Below are 17,958 nucleotides of genomic sequence, written 5' to 3' on the forward strand. Positions count from 1 at the left end.
GCTGACTGTAGAGAATTCATTCCACAGGACCCCACAAAGATCATTATCAGTCAGATCCAGGGTGAAGTGGCTGTTGTAGAAAGCCCTGGCCCTTTCCCACTTCTCTGCTCGATCCTTAAGAGGGGTGGAGGGATAGCTCAGTGGCCTGCTAAACACAAGGATGTGAGTTCAACCCTTGAGGGGGCCATTTATGGATCTGGGGCAAAAATTGGGGATTGGCCCTGCTTTGAGGAGGGGGTTGGACTAGATGGCCTCCTGAGGTCCCTTCCAACCCTCATTTTCTATGATACGCCCTTCTGTTGACTGCCCCAAGTATAGTTACAGCAGGAGGGCTGCCTCTACCCCCACCTGAACTCATGGAAGGATGCCGTGAAGCCCCTGTCCAAAAGGCTGTTACTGAAATGCCAGTAGGCCAGTCCTGCCTCTCAGGTGTCAATGAGACCATAATGGCCACCAAGTGGTGGTCCGAAAATGGCGCAGGCTTTCTACTGAAGGAGTGGGCCTATAAGATGTTAAATCTGGGAACATAAAAGCAGTCCAGCTGGGAGTGGCACAACCAAGTGTACTCCACCTGGACATAAGTAAAAGTGATAGAGTTGTCTGGATGATAGTCATGGCAGACATCCACCAGGGAGTGATGGTCAACAATCTCCTTGATGACATTTGTGGTAGCCTGGCACTTCTCTTTCCCAATGCAGTCCCGTATGTCCAGGACAGTGTTAAAGTCCCCACTCAGGACAAGGCACTCGTGAGGATCCAAGGTGCTGAGGAAAGTAGACATCTGCAGATAGAAACATACCCACTCTGGGCCTGGCACCATGGCATAGATGTGAACAAAGATGAGGATCAGCCCCTCCCCACAGACCTGGAAGTTTCTAAATAAGGGACTGTGATATCCTCTCTTCAAAAGGGACTTTGGTTTTGATTGTTTTGCATAATTAATTTCACTTTTAAACTGCATTATAGCTTGTTTTAACTTCTTTTTGTGTATCTTAGTGAATAAGTTCCTAAAGTTTGCAATGAAACTAACAAACTAAGGTCTCTGGATACCAAACCCTGAACCTTGTTTAAAACTATTTAATGTTGAACATTTCAGAGTCATGTTAACACCTTTAACAATGTGGACTTATATAATTTCATCTAAATTAATACATTTTTGGTGTCCCTGGGAGGGCTTAAAGATTTAATATATACTTGGCAGTTGGTTTCCTTAGCAAACAGAACAGATGGATGAGTTTAGAATTGGCTTGAAAAAACAAAGGTTGAAAATTATTAGGAATTCAAAGAGTGACACACTCTCTTTCCCGTCAGTGCTACAAGGATTTATTTTCATTTTGTTTGGCACTTCTTAAGATTTCCTTATTTAAATTGTTTTATTTCCTCTTCACCTTTTTATTTATGACCTGTGGGTTTTTTCCCCTGGTGTTTTGATTTTGAATGTTGTTGCACCCTGTTTGCTTTCTTGAGGTCTGTAATATTTGTAATCCAGGGTCTTTTCCAGAAAGACCTCTCAAAAGAGCAAAGTAAGTGATGGAATTCCCCCTGCAGCTCCAGAGAGATATGATTTCTTTACCATCAGGTGTAACCCCTTTAAAAGATTATTCAAATTGTTCATGCAGTTTTAGTTCTGAGGCTGTTCCACCTGAATTAGCTACTATAAGGGGTGATAGGACAAATAGGGATTTGTTGGAGAAGGAGTTGGAAATTTTGTCCTCAGTGTATATGAGAGTGTTCCCAGAGATGCAGATTCTGTTGAGGTATGGTTTGCACATAAACAAAAGTTATATTTGTTTGAGAGTAATTATGCACATTTGCAAAAGTACTGGTTGTGTAAAAAGGAGAAACAGTTGATTGCTGTTTGTGCAAGGTTTGGCAGCTAATACTTGTTCATCAGACTGATGCATAGAGATCAGTTACCATCTTTTTCTCAGGCACTGGACAGTGTATTAAAGAATTGTAAGTTGAGAGGAAGAGTAGGTATGTTTCAAACAGAACTAGGAAGGATGTGGAGAGAAAAGGGTGAGGAACTGTCTTTTATGAAGGAGATTTTGAAGGTGGTACAGGAAGGACTGGCCAAAAGAAACTCTGAGTACATTAATTTGGACTCTCAAATTAATGTGTTGAAAAAGGAGAGAATGTGATTCATGGACCCCTTCATGCCAATGGACAGAGAGCACAAGGTGCACAGGGTTTTGCAGGGATCCCCTGGGTCAGAAATATGCATAGGAGTTCATCAAAGGGTGGCATGTGAGGTTTGCACTGAGACACAGTAGCTCATTGACCCTCATAATCACTGCAAAATGTATGGATGGCTGGATGGGTAATATTTAAGCAGTTGTGTATCTATATGGAAAATTATGTTCTTACTAGATGACATAACTCAGAAATGTTCCTTTCAGGCAGGAGGTAACAGATGCCTATTCTCTCTGTCTGGCCATTTGGGTATTGTATGCCTCACATTGTAGGTTTATCTGCATACTAAGTCAGTTGCAAAATGAAAGATTGTGAAATGTAAAAAAAAGGAAATCCACGGGATGAAACAAACAGCAGGGGACATCCTGTTTATGAATAAGACAAAGGTTGGAACTAATATAGCTGGAGGGTGGGGGTGGCAAAGAAACACAACAAATTCTTCATCTGGGAATCAAGCTGACAATGTACTTGTCTCACGAACAGAGGATCACAGCCACCCTGGCTGTAAAGCACTGCTAGGATTTTTGGTGAGCAATATTCGACAATACATGAGAGTATCTTGTTAATTAAGTCTAGGCTCTAGAATATGTGTTAGGATTTTGTTTAATATGTAACCATTTGTATCCAATACTTCTACTTCCTACTGCTTGAATCTCAGTGCTTTGTCCAACCAATTTAGGCTTAATCAGTTTTTGCCTTTATTTATACAACTTCAGATAGAATTACTGTCACTTATAATATCTGAACATACATTTATGGCACACAATAACCACAGACAAGATGGAATTGGTAAATGGCCCAAGTTACCACATTCCACGGCACGAGCAAGTCCTCCTACAATTCTTGACGATCGTCATCTCCTCTGATCCTTCAGTCCCATCCTTTGGTTTCTGGTCTGGTGTTTCTTTAATTTGGGCCATCTTCATTTGGGTCTTTTATATATTTTTAAATTACAGATTAAGTAATGTTTATCCAATCAGATTTTAGCACAACACCCCTTTCTTTTTAATGTAAACTGTACATTACGCATGCACAAGCCTCATTACCCAACTTCTGCACTTTTCTTGCTGGTTTTGCAGATTCTGAATCACGTTGTTTTATGTTACCCCATTCCTGCGCATTCCCAGAAAGAAGGGATTTTGTATTTATCATTACATACTGATGTACCTCTCACTCAGCCTCCAACATGACACATTACTCATCGTGCCAATAACAATATTATTTTAAACCAATCAGCAATTTATATCAAAGAAGAATTTCCAAGCATGCACTCAAGCCAGGCAAGGTCTTGGCCTAAGTGTTACCTCACCTAAACTCATTCGCTATCCATAATTACAAACCATTGAAATAGAACTAACAACACTTTCAGTCTTCCCATTAGCAACCCTTCACTTTTGTTTCAGTATATGAATGGGTAACAGGGTTCCACTCACCACTAGCATGCCTGCTTGTGTCTTGGTCTGGGAAGGTAGCTCTCACTGCATCAGGTGCCCCCCTGGTGCTTGTTGCTTGCTCTGTACTTCTGGTTCTCTGGCTGGATCACCATTTATCCCACCCTTTCTGGAGTTACAAAGTCAAACAGGACAACTGTCCAAATGCTGTCTCCAGCCAGTGTTCTGTCCCAGCTAGGTGGTCTGTGCCACTGTACCAGTGGGTGGCAGGGAAACCCAGGCCCATCCAACACACCAGGCTCCTGCGCAGGGATCCCAAAATCAGCAATCCAGGCCTGCTCAGTCCCAGTCCTGTTGTTGGCTCCTTCCTACTCAGCCTATCATCTTGCTTGTTTTGATTTATTACTGGAGCTTACTCTGCTCCCTATGGCTGCTTCAGCCCTCCTAGCTTCTTGCCAAACTCCTTATGAAAGGGTAGGATCCCAGGGCTTACTCATCCCCTAGACTTCCTCCTTGTTCCCGGTGGCCTCCCTTCTCTCAGGGAGTGACTGTATCCTCCTTCCACTGGTCATTCTGTCTCCTGGCTTTACAGTGCTGTCCCAGCCCATTTCCAGCTGGGCTTCACTTTCAATTGAGGTTGGCCCTCACTCTTTCAGGTGACAGCAAGTAATCTAATTGGCCTCTCAGGCCTTTGTTAACCCTATCGGGGCTGGTGTGGGGTATACACCCCATCACATTATGTTATTCTGTTCTACACTTTAATCTGTTAAGGAGGGTTTTGGAGAGCATGCTATGATTGTTTAATGTCAACATTGTTTTTATCTTCTGCAAACATAGGTTTGTCAAAGGCCTTTTTCATTCAAAGTCCAGTTTTATTTGTGAATCATTACAAAAAAAACCAACTGACCTGAAGAAGAGCTCTGTGTAGCTCGAAAGCTCATCTCATTCACCAACAGAAGCTGGTCCAGTAAAAGATATTACCTTACCCACCTTGCCTCTCTTACGAAAAAAGTCATTACAAATTTTCCTGTGTTCCATTTTGAAGCGTGCCTCAATTTTAGGGCTTTAATATTCAGTTGTTTTTAATGTACCCCAACAAGGTGGATTGGATTGGACCTGTGCCAACATCCAAATAGGAAAACAAATATTTATTAGTTGTGATTTGTCATTTTACAAAATGGGTGGAGTGCTTTGCAGCCCCCAGTGAAACTATTGTCATCACATTTCTTTTGGTGAATAATGTTTTTACCAGGTAGAGATTGCCCTTGACATAGGTGCCGACTCCATGGGTGCTAAAAAAAATGGTGTTGCTCAGCATTCACCAGCAGCCCCCCTGAGCAGCTCCTCCCCCAGTGCCTCCTGCCCACTGGCAGCCCCAGCGATCAGTGCCTCCCAATCCCTCCCAGCACCTCCTGTGCACTGGTGATCAACTGTTCAGCAGCATGCAGGAGGCGCTGGGGAGGAGGGGGAAAGGAGGAGGCTGGGGTGCGCTCAGGAAAGAAGCAGGGCAGGAAGAAGTGGGGCAGGGGTGGGGTCTTGGGCAAGGGGTGGAGTGGCGGCGGGGCCAGAGGCGCAGCCAGGGGGAAGCACCTCCAGCACATTAGAAAGTCGGCACCTCTGGCCCTGGAGAATAGAATCTGATAGAGGTTCCATATTGCATTAAGTAATACCGCTAATAAAATGACTCAACGGTTATTTACCCAAGAGGACCCAAATGGAGAAAATCAAAAGTATAACAGAGAATTTAATGAGACAAACCAGCACCAGCATTAAAAATGTAAAAAGCAACTGAATACCATCATATTGGGTATCGGCTGAGATGATAAAGTAAATAGTAAATAAAGATAATACCAAGAAAATAGGCCTTAAGCAATAGGTGTAACCTCCAGGGTAGAAGATGTGACACCCATTTATGTTAATAAAGGAAAATTAGAGAGTGCATGTATTGTCAGCATACCTTATGTTGAGCCTGGAAATATTTACTTGCTCCAAATAGTTCATAATGTGGGAAGGTCCGACATATTAAGATGGTTACCCCTGCCAAGTGTGCCCATTGTGAAGATATGAACAACACAGAGGATTATTTAGTTCTGATTTAGAAGCATGTAGGCAAATAAATCCAGTGGATTAGATATATGAGGGTAATTTAAATGATTCGTTATGTGGTCTTAGCTTCCAAGCCACAGTTGAAAAGGGTGGAATGAGTTTGGCTAAAGCTCGTGGAGAGAGAGTAGTGGGCTCTCTTACGGTTAAATGGTGGCTAATTAACACAACCTTAAAGTAGATGAATATGACAAACAAAGTAAAGGGCGTAAGAAATAACATTTCTTTCCTGTATGAAGTGTATCTGATTACTTCCAAAGGGACTGTTGTTTTACCTTGGGGAAAAGGATTTTGTATTCCTTGGAGCAGAAATCAATGAAAGGTAAGGTCCAACTTGCAGATATATTTAAGGGGCAAAAGGTAGCAGTAAGCTCTGAACTACACGCTTTGCTAGGTTCGAAGGATTCAAAGTACTTATGGAGTCTGATCAGATCAAATTTGTAGATTCCAATTCTGGGGCACAAGACTTAGGGTATGTCTACACTACAAAATTAGGTCGACTTTATAGAAGTCAATTTTTAGAAATGGATTTTATAGTCGATTGCGTATGTCCCCACTAAGTGCATTAAGTCAGCGAAGTACGTCCTCACTACCATGACTAGCATCGACTTACGGAGCGTTGCACTGTGGGTGGCTATCCCCCAGTTCCTGCAGTCTCCGCTGCCCATTGGAATTCTGGGTTAAGCTCCTAATGCCTGATGGGGCAAAAACATTGTCGCGGGTGGTTTTGGGTACATGTCATCAGTCGCCCCTCCCTCCGTGAAAGCAACGGCAGACAATCGTTTCGCGCCTTTTTTCCTGGGTTACCCGTGCAGACGCCATACCATGGAGCCCACTCAGCTCACTGTCACCGCTTCTATTCTGGGCAAGTCTACTGTGGGGGCTGCTGTGATCCAAAAAGCCAATGTAATCATTGACGTTCTGTTATCAAGGGTAGTGACTCTGGGAAATGTGCGGGCCTTTTTACATTTTAGGTGCATCATATTCCTGTCCTTTGTCGCTGGTGAAGAAGTCTTGAAGCCATACATTCCAGTCTGGTTGGCGCTGTAACACCCTATAGCACTTCTGTGGTTGACACATGTAACAGCTCCAGGGCTCTTGCTCTTTTGCCTTGGCTGAGGTACCTTGCCCTACCAGGACCTCCAAGCATTCGACACAGAAGCACCTGCAGCAGCTGGCATTGCTACACAGCAGCAGCTCCTTGTCTTCGCAGCAGACGGTGCAGCGGGACTGGTACCCGTCCTCGTTGTACATGTAGAAGAGCTCCAGGAATCGATCCCTGCAAGTCTGGCAAAGGCCCCCCTCAAACAGCGGGTGGAATGTGGCTGGGTTTTTAATCCCGCACGATAAACAACTGTCTTCAAGGCTCCTGTTGTTGATGACTTCAGAAACCATTTGCTCCTTGCTGTTGTTGCAGAAGATAGTCTTTAGCCGCTTGGCTGGGGGTTCTGGGAACGTCTTCCCTGCCCGGCTCCTAGCAACCTCCAGGTCATGGTGTACAGCTCGTCAATAGGAGACCAGCTCATTAAATGTGGAGTGGTTGAAATGCTGCCTAAAAGCCATCAGACCCACCAGCTTGTCTGCTGAAACGTCTAAGAACTTCCCGTCCCCAAAACATTGCACCCAGCGCATTCTGGAGATTGCCTGATGTTTGGTCGTGACTCTGTAGGAGACGATGATTGCAGGCCACCAGGAGCTCCCCAATTCCAAAATCTTCCCCCACACGAGCTCCCCAATTCCAAAATCAACTATAGGCTGAGCAAGTGCAGAATGGTGGTAGAATGTGCCTTTGGACGATTAAAAGCTCGCTAGCACTGTTTGCTGACTAGGTCAGACCTCAGCGCAACCAACATTCCCATTGTTATTGCTGCTTGCTGTGTGCTCTACAATATCTGTGAGAGTAAGGGGGAGACGTTTATGGTGGGGTGGGAGGTTGAGGAAAATCTCCTAGTGTCCGCTTTTGAGCAGCCAGACACCAGGGCGATTAGAAGAGCACAGCAACGCATGCTGTGCATCAGAGAGGCTTTTAAAACCAGTTTCATGACTGGCCAGGCTTTGGTGTGACAGTTGTGTGTGTTTCTCCTTGATGCAAACCTGTTTCCTTTGTTGATTTTAATTCCATTTAAGCCAACCACCCTCCCCCTTCGAAATAAAGTCACTATTGTTTTGAAACCATGCATTCTTTCTTTCTTAATTAAAAAAAAAGAGATAACGGACAAGGTAGCCCAGGTGGGGTTGGGGAGGAGGGAAGGACAAGGCCACATTACTTATTGTAGCCAGACTAAAAATCAAACTGTTTGAATGACAGCCTTCTGGAGTGGAGTGGCTGGGTGCTAGGAGCCTCCCCACCCCCTGGGTTCTTGGGCGTCTGGGTGAGGAGGCTATGGAACATGGGGAGGAGGGGAGGCGGTTATACAGTGGATGCAGTGGGGGGGTCTGTGCTCTTGTTGGCTTTCCTGCAGCTCCAACAGACGCTTCATCATCTCTGTTTGCTCCTGAAACAAGCACTTCATTATGTCAGTTTGCTCCCCCATTAGCCTCAGCATCGTGTCCTGCCTCCGCTCTTCGCGCTCACTGAATTCTTTCCTGGCCTCTGCCACTGAATGCCTCCATGCATTAAGCTGTGCCCTAACAGTGCAGGAGGACTGCATGAGCTCAGAAAACATGTCATCGCGAGTGCGTTTTTTTCACTTTCTAATCTGCGATAACCTCAGGGATGGAGATGATAGGTTTAGCGTAGAAACATTTTATGCTATACGATTCTGGGGGGACTCAAGGTTACCTGTGCTGCTGAGTTCGCCGCACTGACCAAACAGGAAATGAAATTCAAAAGTTCCCGGGGCTTTTCCTGTGTACCTGGCTAGTGCATCGGAGTTCAAAGTGCTGTCCAGAGCAGTCCCAATGGAGCACTCTGGGATAGCTCCTGGAGGCCAATACCGTCGATTTGCGTCTGCACTACCCCAAATTCGACCCAGCAAGGTAGATTTTTAGCGCTACTCCCCTCGTCGGGGAGGAGTAAAGAAATACATTCGAAAGCCAAAAAGAGCAAAAACATGTGGCCTGAATCTTCAGGCCCCAATGGTTCATAGTTTCAATCTACCATTAAGGGAACAACACCTACAGAGCAATAATTCAATGATCTGACAAGAAATTGTGGGTGTGCTGCAACCTGGCTTTAAGGGTTTTACTTTGTTTCTGTTTTAGGCAACCCTGCAATAAAAGTGTCTAAAATAGTTTACCCTTAAGACATGATAAATGAATTTGATTTGCTGTTCTATGTACAATCAACATTTAATCGTACCAGCTTAATGTAAAACCAAGGTGCTGACCTTCAGCTGAAGGTATAAAGTTTATTTGATTGTTTTGCTGAAACACAAGTAGTCATACCAATATGTTTTCTTGTATCTGACAAAAATAATGCAAAACCAATTTTAGTTTACAAACAATTAATGTTAATGTAGAAGATGTTGCCATTTTATATTTACATTGTTCTAGTCCTGGTTGGGTTCTAGAGTTTCAAACAAGGGCTGGGCCATAGGGCTGTCCTTATGCTCCTCCTCTGAACTGTTGCTGATTTAGTGTTGTTTTTGTAGGCACCTGAGCATCAGCACAGGTAAAGTAAACTCCATGTTTCTCATGGGGATAGTGAAGGAATCCGTTTCCAGATGTGGTCTCCAAACAATATACCCTCTCTCCTACTGTGATGGCTTCCAGGACAGCGTTATTCAACAACCCATGGTTAAGAGCTGGAAAGTGGGTTTCTGGCCTAGATACTTGGTTTGGCTGATTGGAGGCCCCCTCAATACACCCCAACAAAACCCCTTATCTGGGCCTACAACTCTAAATCAAGACTGACTGAGGGGAGCACAGATCATCTACAGAATGCTATTTCATATCCATCTTGCTCTTTGGTTGGTCCATAACAAGGCTCAGGGTCACAATTACCTTAAGAAGTAAAATAATCATCCACAGCACATGTCCCATAGCCCAGTCTGGCTGAAGGTAGCAGGTGTCTTCCAGAGCTATATGAGGTGGAAGAACTAGAGGCTTGAACCATGCTGCCTCAATCTAGAAGCCCTGTGCCTATGGCCACAAATACAGCCAGAGTGTACCATCCTTCCAGGTCCCAGACATTTGAGAGGGAAAAGACTGGCATGGGGTCCCCCCAGAAAACCCACTCCAGATGGCACTGATGGGCCCTTGTACTGGTCCTGGAACAGATCAAATTGCAGAGAAGGTCTTAAAAAGATGCGAGCTGGAGGGCCTGTGCTCCAGCAAGGAGATCAGATGCTGGCTGAAGCTTGTGAAGTTTTGAGTCCCCCTCACCTTCTGTCCCTGCCAACCACCCACCACAACCATCGTCGCCTTTGCTGCTCCTTCCCTGCTTGGATCAAGCAGGGGCCTAGTTTCCTGCCAGGTTCCACAGCAGCTTTTAGTGGCTAGAGGAGGAAATGCAGCTCCTGCCTATAGCTCAACCAAGTGTGTGACAGGCTGAGCTGCAGGGATGAGGACAAAGTGACCAGATGTGTGACATTTGGCAGCCCTGCATTCTCCCTACTGTGAAATGGGGCTAATGCCCCGCTTAAAGCACTGATACTGTTAGAAGGTGAGCAATAGCGGCAAGGCCAAAAAGGGTTAGGCAGAGCTGAAATAAGATCATAGGCTGAGGAAGGTACTCGGATGAGGATCTCAAATGTGAGTACCTCCGTTTACAGATAGATAAAGAGAGGTGCAAACAGATAAAGTAACTTCCTCAAGGCGACACACACTAGATGATGGAACTGGGAACAGAACTTAAGAGTCCTGACTCTCAGTCTCCTCCTCCATGCACTAGACTATGTTGCCGCCCATTAAAAATGGATCCCTTTCTGCTCTGAATTCACATACCCAGTGGCATAAGTAACAGAAACACTAGCCAAGTTCCTTACATAGAAAGGCAAGCCACTCAGTTTAAAAGGACTTTGTTTTAATTCACTTATTTAGAGGCAACTGTAATTATTTCCTTAGGGTGGTGGTGGGGGGGAGGGCGAAGATATACAACAATGCACCACATTGTTTTCATTAGCCTGGGGGAGAAAACACACTGTGTGTGTGTGTGTGTGTGTGTGTGTATACACATACAGAATAATACATCTATATATACACAATATATATATACACACACACACACACTTTGCCTAGATTTGTTTACAAAATATGTAGCATTTTCATACCATCCAAAAAAAGTACATGATTTTAAATAAATTCTATAGAGATGACGTTATTGGTAATTTACACTTAAAATCTAGCACAAAAAATCCAAATGACAAAACAAGATTTTGCTACTAATCAGTGCTTCTAGAAAGAGAAACAGTTCAAGTTACCCTTCAAGAAAGAGAAACAGTAATTTATCATATGATGTAAATGCAACACAGGGGATTTTTGTTCTGTTTTTAAATTAATCACCTAATTTAATCTCTAAAATTACAAAGAATTGAAGTCAATTTACAGGTCAAGTGCAGTAAACTAAATGTTCCTTGAGTACAAAGCAGCACTAGAGAAAGTAACGGGGAAGGTGGAGACTGATTGGATTAGAAAGGGATGCAACAGGTGGCTTTCTTCAATGCCCACACAGGTCAGTTTCCATCCTAAAGCACAGGCTCAAATGAAGACTATGTTTAAAGAAGGGGTCACACAGAGCTGATGCTTAGGCCTTTCAGCAGTTTGATAAATGCTTTTTTTAAACCAGTATCCTGTGAGTGGTTGAAGCTCTTGCAGGGGCTTGTCATTGAATGAAGCCATAAGAAAGATCTTGTAGACAGTTCTGCCAGTAGGATTTACCACAGATGCATGACACTGTAGTAGGGGCAACTTTGGAAACATTTACCCTAGGGAAAATGTGTATTCCAAAGGTCCCAAATGGCTTGAGAGAATGTAGCCCAATGCAGAAAGGAGTAGGTAGCCCAAAGAATCCATTACATTCAGAAATTGAATTGCCACCTTTGCATTAGATGCTTATGATCCAAACAGGCTGCGGAGTCAAAAACACGCTGCTAGCAGAAGGGCTGACTATAGGTGTAAATTACAGCGGTCGTGCACTCAGCAATGCCTTACAAATGTGGCCTACAGGAACCATTTATCCCATGCTAATTCATCTGGGGCCATGAGAGTAGTGAGGGGAAAATGGAAAGATGGGAAGTAGTATCACAGTATACTTGTGAAACACACCCTGATCAGGATGTTTCTATTTTATCAGTTGGCTGGTAGGGGCATTAAACAGGAAGCTCTACTTCATGAGACTGAAAGTAGTAAGGAGAGCTATCACTACAGAGTCCTCCTCATGCTGACAGTTTAGCACACTAAGATTTTACATCACATGGTAATTTACAGAACAGAAACCAGTTCAAGTTAAGCTGCATAGAATAATGTAAAGGGTGAATGAGTGAGTAGAGACATATCATCTGTCACTAAGCTAGTGAGGACCAGAGTCAGGAGCATGAAGTGAGGAAGGGTTCAACTTTAACAGAGGCCACATTGTATTAGGGACTGGGCAGTGTGGTAGTTTCTCCATTTTAGAAGCCAGTTACAAAACTTGCTTTTAGGGAGGTGATAAGACTGACCTACTCACAAGTCCTTTTTGGGTTGAAAGGAAAGAATGATAGAGTCCAGATCTCCAAAGTGGCCTGTAGAGACCAATTTGGGAGCTGTTTTATAATGGGACAGGTTCAGTTGTGTTCAATGTACCTAGTAACTAGAAAGCATGTCCACTGGAGGCTGTAGTTGCAGGGGACAGAGAGTTTACTCCAATATCTGTGAAGTGTTCCATATGCCAATGGCCCAGGCTGGCACATTAAGCAAAGTAATCAATCTGATACATTTTGTGCCAGGACTGAACACACCTCACAAAGGCATTCAAGGAGGCACCCAGGGAAGAATATGGGAAGGGAACTCAGGTAGATGGGGACAGTAAGGGGTTATGGAAAACATTGAAATCACTCCAACGGTGACTCAAGGCTTTACATGAGGACTGTCTGGGTGGAGGAACAGATAGGATGGGGCACCTCAGAGCTGGAAACCCTCCATGGGAGCCTCACACTGCTGGAAGATGTACTGTTGCTGGCTGAGATCCACTTGTGGGGCAATACTGCTGTCCTCGTCCTCTGACCCAAAGTAGTGCTCAATCAGATCAAAGGCCTTCTGATAGATATCCTGGTTCTCATGGCTCTGCAAGAATTCAATCTTATCCAGGCCTATATGGGAAAGAAGCAAACAAAAAGCAAAGGTCCGTCCACGGCAGACAGATATGTTCTCCCCATCCCACCCGCTACAGATAACAAGCTTCCGCACCTCCAGAAAGAGGTCTATCGCAGAAGTTCTTCTCTCTCCCACGACAACCAAAAAGACCAGGTTCCGTTACACAAGTTCTTTGTCTCCCATTGCACAACCAAATCAAGAACTGAAGCTCTGAGGGTCTGAATAGCAAAGCCTGGAAACATTTTCATGATTAGACTATGTCGGGGGTATGCTTGCTGTAGTAGTGTTCACACAGTGCTTCTGTGTGCTGGACCCATTACTCTGCATGTATAATGCAGCTGAACTACTGCAAACAGTGTTTAAAGTGGTCTGAAAAAAAGTGTGTGTGTGGGTCTGTCACCTTCTCATCTGCCTGTCCTCCAGCTCAGCAATTAATTATGTTAACCCACCCCCAAATCAATGCTATCCCCACATCAATTCTGCTCCCTCCATTCCCGCACTCATCAGTTCTGCCCCAAACAGCCCCACCTCTGCTCCTCCTGCAGCTCCTGGGTACTTCATTTCCCTCTCCCAGGCATGGAAGGACTGCAGTGGTGATCCCTTTCTCCCACTTCCAAGGCCAGTAGAGGAACAGAGGAGCTGTCCCATCATTCACAGGAGGAGAGTGGGGAGAAGGGAGCAGAACTGCTGGGCTCTTTCTGCTCCCTCCTCCTCTCCTGTGAGAATGGTATTGGTTCCAGAGGAAAACTCTGGCTGTTTTGTGCAGTAGATCTGATTAGCTGCTCTTCCCCAGGAACTGGGCAAGTTGGGAAAGCAGCTAAGCAGAGGAACAGTTCCCCAGGGCAAAAAGAAAAGGAGTACTTTTGGCACCTTAGAGACTAACCAATTTATTTGAGCATAAGCTTTCGTGAGCTACAGCTCACTTCATCGGATGCATTCAGTGGAAAATACAGTGAGGAGATTTATATACACACAGAACATGAAAGAAATGGGTGTTTATCATGCACACTGTAAGGAGAGTGATCACTTAAGATGAGCTATTACCAGCAGGAGAGTGGGGGGGTGGGAGGGGAACCCTCTGTAGTGATAATCAAGGTGGGCCATTTCCAGCAGTTAACAAGAACGTCTGAGGAACAGTGTGTGTGTGGGGGGGAAACAAGGGGAAATAGTTTTACTTTGTGTAATGACTCAACCACTCCCAGTCTCTATTCAAGCCTAAGTTAATTGTATCCAATTTGCAAATTAATTCCAATTCAGCAGTCTCTCGTTAGAGTCTGTTTTTGAATCATAGAATATCAGGGTTGGAAGGGACCTCAGGAGGTCATCTAGTCCAACCCCCTGCTCAAAGCAGGACCAATCCCCAATTATATCATCCCAGCCAGGGCTTTGTCAAGCCTGACCTTAAAAACTTCTAAGGAAGGAGATTCTACCCCCTCCTAGGTAACACATTCCAGTGTTTCACCACCCTCCTAGTGAAAAAGTTTTTCCTAATATCCAACCTAAACCTCCCCCACTGCAACTTGAGACCATAACTCCTTGTCCTGTCCTCTTCTACCACTGAGAATAGTCTAGAACCATCCTCTTTGGAACCACCTCTCAGGTAGTTGAAAGCAGCTATCAAATCCCCCCTCTTTTGGGCCAAAAGAAATCTGATGAGGTTCAATAAGGACAAGTGCAGGGTCCTGCACTTAGGACGGAAGAACCCAATGCACAGCTACAGACTAGGGACCGAATGGCTAGGCAGCAGTTCTGCAGAAAAGGACCTAGGGGTGACAGTGGATGAGAAGCTGGATATGAGCCAGCAGTGTGCCCTTGTTGCCAAGAAGGCCAATGGCATTTTGGGATGTATAAGTAGGGGCATAGCGAGCAGATCGAGGGACGTGATCGTCCCCCTCTATTCGACATTGGTGAGGCCTCATCTGGAGTACTGTGTCCAGTTTTGGGCCCCACACTACAAGAAGGAAGTGGATAAATTGGAGAGAGTCCAGCGAAGGGCAACAAAAATGATTAGGGGTCTGGAACACATGACTTATGAGGAGAGGCTGAGGGAACTGGGATTGTTTAGTCTGCAGAAGAGAAGAATGAGGGGGGATTTGATAGCTGCTTTCAACTACCTGAGAGGTAGTTCCAGAGAGGATGGTTCTAGACTATTCTCAGTGGTGGAAAAGGACAGGACAAAGAGTAATGGTCTCAATTTGCAGTGAGGGAGGTTTAGGTTGGATATTAGGAAAAACTTTTTCACTAGGAGGGTGGTGAAACACTGGAATGCGTTGCCTAGGGAGGTGGTGGAATCTCCTTCCTTAGAAGTTTTTAAGGTCAGGCTTGATAAAGCCCTGGCTGGGAAGATTTAATTGGGTATGGGTCCTGCTTTTGAGCAGGGGGTTAGACTAGATGACCTCCTGAGGTCCCTTCCAACCCTGATATTCTAAGATTCTATGATTCATTTTGAAGTCTTTTTGTTGAAGAATTGCCACTTTTAGGTCAGAAATCAAGTGACCAGAGAGACTGAAGTGTTCTCCGACTGGTTTATGAATGTTATAATTCTTGACATCTGATTTGTGTCCATTTATTCTTTTACGTAGAGACTGTCCAGTTTGACCAATGTACATGGCAGAGGGGCACTGCTGGCACATGATGGCATATATCACATTGGTAGATGTGCAGGTGAATGAGCCTCTGATAGTGTGGCTGATGTTATTAGGCCTCTGATAGTGTGGCCGTTGTTGGCAACGGGCCTTGTTGCAAGGATAGGTTCCTGGGTTAGTGGTTCTGTTGTGTGGTGTGTGGTGCCTGGTGAGTATTTGCTTCAGGTTGGGGGGCTGTCTGTAGGCAAGGACTGGCCTGTCTCCCAAGATCTGTGAGAGCGATGCGTCGTCCTTCAGGATAGGTTGTAGATCCTTGATGATGCGTTGGAGAGGTTTTAGTTGGGGGCTGAAGGTGACGGCTAGTGGCGTTCTGTTATTTTCTTTGTTGGGCCTGTCCTGTAGTAGGTGACTTCTGGGTACTCTTCTGGCTCTGTCAATCTGTTTCTTCACTTCAGCAGGTGGGTATTGTAGTTGTAAGAATGCTTGATAGAGATCCTGTAGGTGTTTGTCTCTGTCTGAGGGGTTGGAGCAAATGCGGTTGTAACGTAGAGCTTGGCTGTAGACAATGGATCGTGTGGTGTGGTCTGGGTGAAAGCTGGAGGCATGTAGGTAGGAATAGCGGTCAGTAGGTTTCCGGTATAGGGTGGTGTTTATGTGACCATCGCTTATTAGCACCATAGTGTCCAGGAAGTGGATCTCTTGTGTGGAGTGGTCCAGGCTGAGGTTGATGGTGGGATGGAAATTGTTGAAATCATGGTGGAATACCTCAAGGGCTTCTTTTCCATGGGTCCAGATGATGAAGATGTCATCAATATAGTGCAAGTAGAGCAGGGGCATTAGGGGACGAGAGCTGAGGAAGCGTTGTTCTAAGTCAGCCATAAAAATTTTGGCACACTGTGGGGCCATGTGGGTACCCATAGCAGTGCCGCTGATTTGAAGGTATACATTGTCCCCAAATGTGAAATAGTTATGGGTGAGGACAAAGTCACAAAGTTCAGCCACCAGGTTTGCCGTGACATTATCGGGGATACTGTTCCTGATGGCTTGTAGTCCATCTTTGTGTGGAATGTTGGTGCAGAGGGCTTCTACATCCACAGTGGCCAGGATGGTGTTTTCAGGAAGATCACCGATGGACTGTCGTTTCCTCAGGAAGTCAGTGGTGTCTTGAAGATAGCTGGGAGTGCTGGTAGTGTAGGGCCTGAGGAGGGAGTCTACATAGCCAGACAATCCTGCTGTCAGGGTGCCAATGCCTGAGATGATGGGGCGCCCAGGATTTCCAGGTTTATGGATCTTGGGTAGCAGATAGAATACCCCAGGTCGGGGTTCCAGGGGTGTGTCTGTGCGGATTTGTTCTTGTGCTTTTTCAGGAAGTTTCTTGAGCAAATGCTGTAGTTTCTTTTGGTAATCCTCAGTGGGATGAGAGGGTAATGGCTTGTAGAAAGTGGTGCTGGAGAGCTGCTGGGCAGCCTCTTGTTCATATTCCGACCTATTCATGATGACAACAGCACCTCCTTTCTCAGCCTTTTTGATTATGATGTCAGAGTTGTTTCTGAGGCTGTGGATGGCATTGTGTTCTGCACAGCTGAGGTTATGGGGCAAGTGATGCTGCTTTTCCACTAATTCCAATTCAGCAGTCTCTCACTGGTCACTCGATTTCTGATGTAAAAGTGGCAATTCCTCAACAAAAAGACTTCAAAAACAGACTCCAAAGAGAGACTGCTGAATTGGAATTAATTTGCAAATTGGATACAATTAACTTAGGCTTGAATAGAGACTGGGAGTGGCTGAGTCATTACATGAAGTAAAACTATTTCCCCTTGTTTATTCCCCCCCTCCTTCCCCACTGTTCCTCAGACGTTCTTGTTAACTGCTGGAAATGGCCCACCTTGATTATCACTACAAAGGGTTTTCTCCCCCCCCCCACTCTCCTGCTGTAATAGCTCATCTTAAGTGATCACTCTCCTCACAGTGTGCATGATAAACATCCATTTTTTCATGTTTTGTGTGTATATAAATCTCCTCACTGTATTTTCCACTGAATGCATCCAATGAAGTGAGCTGTAGCTCACGAAAGCTTATGCTCAAATAAATTGGTTAGTCTCTAAGGTGCCACAAGTACTCCTTTTCTTCCCCAGGGCAGTATTAAAAATGTGCATTGCACACAGAGGCATGACAAAATCAGGCCTGGTAGTCTGGAAGCCACTACAGCATTTTCAGAAGCGCTTCTGCATCTTATCTGTAACATCAAGCGGGCAGAACAGGATACCAAACATCAAAGTCCTGGACCACTACTGCATGATTAGTGTTGAGTAACTAATCATAGAGGAGTAGCTTCACTAGGCTGGTCACCTTGTACGTATGGATGATATGTGATCCCCAAAGCCATGTTTTATGGACAGCTGAAAAAGGGAGCACTTACAGAATCATAGAATATCAGGGTTAGAAAAAATCTC

The 17,958-nt window shown here is 44.9% G+C and overlaps 1 protein-coding gene across 1 annotated transcript in view; it reads right to left on the reverse strand.

Moving 5' to 3' along the window:
• Positions 1–12,118: 12,118 nt before the first annotated feature.
• Positions 12,119–17,958, reverse strand: part of LOC144268435 (importin subunit alpha-5-like) — a 242,138-nt gene continuing 236,298 nt past the window's right edge. The window contains exon 6 of the mRNA XM_077823348.1: positions 12,119–12,916. Within this exon, the coding sequence (XP_077679474.1) occupies positions 12,729–12,916 (188 nt within the window). The 3' untranslated portion in view covers positions 12,119–12,728. The remainder of the gene's footprint in view (positions 12,917–17,958) is intronic.

Source organism: Eretmochelys imbricata, chromosome 1 (genome assembly GCF_965152235.1).
Source record: "Eretmochelys imbricata isolate rEreImb1 chromosome 1, rEreImb1.hap1, whole genome shotgun sequence".
In the NCBI taxonomy this organism is placed as follows: Eukaryota; Metazoa; Chordata; order Testudines; family Cheloniidae; genus Eretmochelys; species Eretmochelys imbricata.